Source organism: Perkinsus marinus (genome assembly GCF_000006405.1).
Source record: "Perkinsus marinus ATCC 50983 genomic scaffold scf_1104296939894, whole genome shotgun sequence".
Lineage (NCBI taxonomy): Eukaryota > Perkinsozoa > Perkinsida > Perkinsidae > Perkinsus > Perkinsus marinus.
Window position 1 is genome coordinate 94,737 of NW_003213014.1, and position 2,894 is coordinate 97,630.

Consider the following 2,894-nt stretch of genomic DNA (forward strand, 5'->3'; position numbering starts at 1 on the left):
GTACTACTCCACATAGCCTGGGTTATGAGTGGGATCTGCGCACATCCACTGTCTCAGTGCCGTCCGATAAGCGTCAGCGGTTACTGGAACAGCTCAGTCAAACCCTACACCCTGTCTCTGCCATTCCCACGAGCTTACTTGATAAACTGATTGGTAGACTGACATGGTTAACTCAGATCCTACCACGGCTGCGACCTCAACTTAGCCCATTATATGCTATTCAAGCGTCCGCTAGAAAATATAGTCTACGGCACTGTCGACTTGGTCGAGCTGCACGAACAGCGGTGGAGTTGTTCATCGACATTCTCTCACGGCCAACCCTCACTAATACCACGGCTTCTCAGCTACTAGGATGGGAACTTCCCGTTGGCCATGGTGCAACTGTTGTTGTGTCAGATGCTTCCCTTCATGGTCTAGGAGGCGTTGTTTTTGACCTCGACGATTCGGGTGCCATAAGCGACCTCCAATGGTATGCTACGCAATACACCGAATTCCCTCAAGTGATTGCTCGTCTGCAATCCCTCTTCTCTATCTCGAGTGCAGACATATGTCCTTTGGAGCTTTTAGCAGCGGGGGTTGGCGTGAGTCATGCTTTGAAGCGCTCTCCAAGCTCAATAACGGTCCTGTGTGATAACACCCCCACTGTTCATGCTATCAACAACAACAGAGCAGGGTCTCACCGTCTTCGCCAGTTGCTACACTATTTTTCCACAGCTTGGCCAGTTGGGGGCTTTGTTCTTCGTGCGCATCATATCAGCGGCGATCATAATTCTCTTGCCGATTTCCTTTCCCGTACTTCTCATCGAGATCTTCGAACAGTTATGTCCCCGTTAGGTGACGAGCTTGATCTGAGTAATGATCTTCGTATGGTCTATGCTGCTCTCTCTTCCTAATGTCTTTCCCACCTTCTTTGCACGTTGACTCTTCCTCTTCATATTGAGAAGGTGATTGATGGTTTGTGACGTACAGTTTAACACTATTTCTCCTCCTACTTTACTCCCTAAGTAATGACTCCAGCTATTCTGCCGTCGGTGGCACGAGAGTTCCGTAGCGGACGCGAGCTGCCTGTCTCCCGAATCAAGCCTGCTCTACGAGTGTCACCGTTCGACCGCCCGGCGCCTTCCTCGTGGCCGATGCGCTCATCTCCTGCTGCGCTACTACCACGTCGTGCTCTCAGTCTACCTTCTACGTCTTCTACGCTCACCTCGGGCGGCGCCGGTTTGGCTGATAAGCGGTCGAGGGGGCTACAGCCTCGATCTGCATTGCCGATTGTGAGTCCTGAGGACATCGGTGAGCATCTAGACAATGCTAGGGCTGTGACCACCAACTCGGCACGTGCTTCTTGCATAGCAAGATACTCTGAATTATGTACGCTCATGGGGATAGTTGCCTTTCCAGTCTCGGCCACGTCGCTGGTGATGTACCTCGTCAGTCTCACGAAGAAGAATTTGAGGTACAGTACAGTGACCTCTTATCTAAGTACCATCCGCACGGAAGGACGTCTATACGAGGTCACATCTCTCTCAGTAGCGGAGGAGGAACAAGTCCGCCTAGCGCTGCAGGCTGCCAAGCGTATGCTCAAGGGCAGTGACACTAAACGAACCGTTACTTTGTCCCTCGAACAGATATCTCTCTTACTCAAGCTTGTTCCGCCTTCCGGAAGGGAAGATACGCGGATAGCCTTCTTAACGGGTACTTTCGCCCTTCTTCGGCTGAGGGAGGTCGCTTCTCTCACCCCTGCAGACATTCACATTGGTCACCAGGCTCGTTATCTGCTGCTACACGTACGGTCGTCCAAAACCGACCAAGCTGGTACCGGAGCCGTCGTCGTCCTCGGCTGTTCGCAAGGTCTCAGTTGTCACGACGTCTGTTCGGATGAACTCTGCGCCATGCATCAACTTTACCGACTACTGCAGAGGGGACCGCAGAGACATCACAGTCCTACGGTCTTCGGATTGACGTATAACCAACTGTCAACCGACATCAAATTTTTGGTGAGTGCTGTCTTCCAGAATGTGAACCCGGACGTCGAGGTGGGCAGAAAAACCTCTCATAGTATGCGGAGGACTGGCGTGGGTCTACTCGCTGATGCAGGGGTGCCTTTGCCTGTGATAGCCGAGTACGGGCGGTGGAAGGACACGTCGGTCGTAGAGAAGGTTTACATGAGGGACCACACACAGCGAACCCTGAGAGAACTCAAGTTCGCTCAACTCATGTCAGGCCATACTCATACTAAGCCGAGCTGGTCTTCTCAGACCACACTATCGGAACCATTTTCACCGGAGCTCACTGTTCTGTCCTTGCAAACGGTCGCTCAGGCAGTCAACGACAACACGCCGAAAACGACGTCTCTAGGCGGTACTCAGACGAGCGGCCTAGCTCACAGATCGTCGACTGGAGGCGGCGGGGCGACTAGTTATCCTGCACAGGGTCCAGAGACTGAAGTGGCTGTAGAAGGGCAGACGGCAGACGTAAGCACATCTGCAATAGATGTGAAGTTCGACTGGTAGGAGAAGAAAGGTTTCAGCCTCGACTAAGAGACCTGATCTTATTATTTGTGACTTGTTGCCTGTTTCTGATGACTTGATGGCTATGAGCTTTGGGTTCGCTCAGTAAACTCGCAAACGACGAATCAGATAGTCTCTCGTCTAACTACAACGTACAGCTACAGGGAGAGCTGACTCAGGGTGACGGGAGCAACTCACGTGACCGAGGAACGGGACGAGGATAGGAGGTAGGATGCGGAGGTCGCCCAAAGGAGGTGTCGACTGGACTCCAGGCACTGGAGGACACCACCTAGGCGAACCTCCTCCTCCTAGTGGACAAGATGGTCAACTGCAGCGTGCTGCTTGCACCTCAGTAATGACCAACTCGTCCACCCTCTCCCATTCCTC

General features: G+C 52.7%; 1 protein-coding gene across 1 annotated transcript in view; it reads left to right on the forward strand.

The window, feature by feature from the left end:
- Positions 1-2,739: 2,739 nt before the first annotated feature.
- Pmar_PMAR020870 (hypothetical protein) overlaps positions 2,740-2,894 on the forward strand; it is a gene marked incomplete at both ends in the record, with an annotated part of 2,298 nt that continues 2,143 nt past the window's right edge. Inside the window, one exon of the mRNA XM_002782247.1 lies at positions 2,740-2,859. Within this exon, the coding sequence (XP_002782293.1) occupies positions 2,740-2,859 (120 nt within the window). The remainder of the gene's footprint in view (positions 2,860-2,894) is intronic.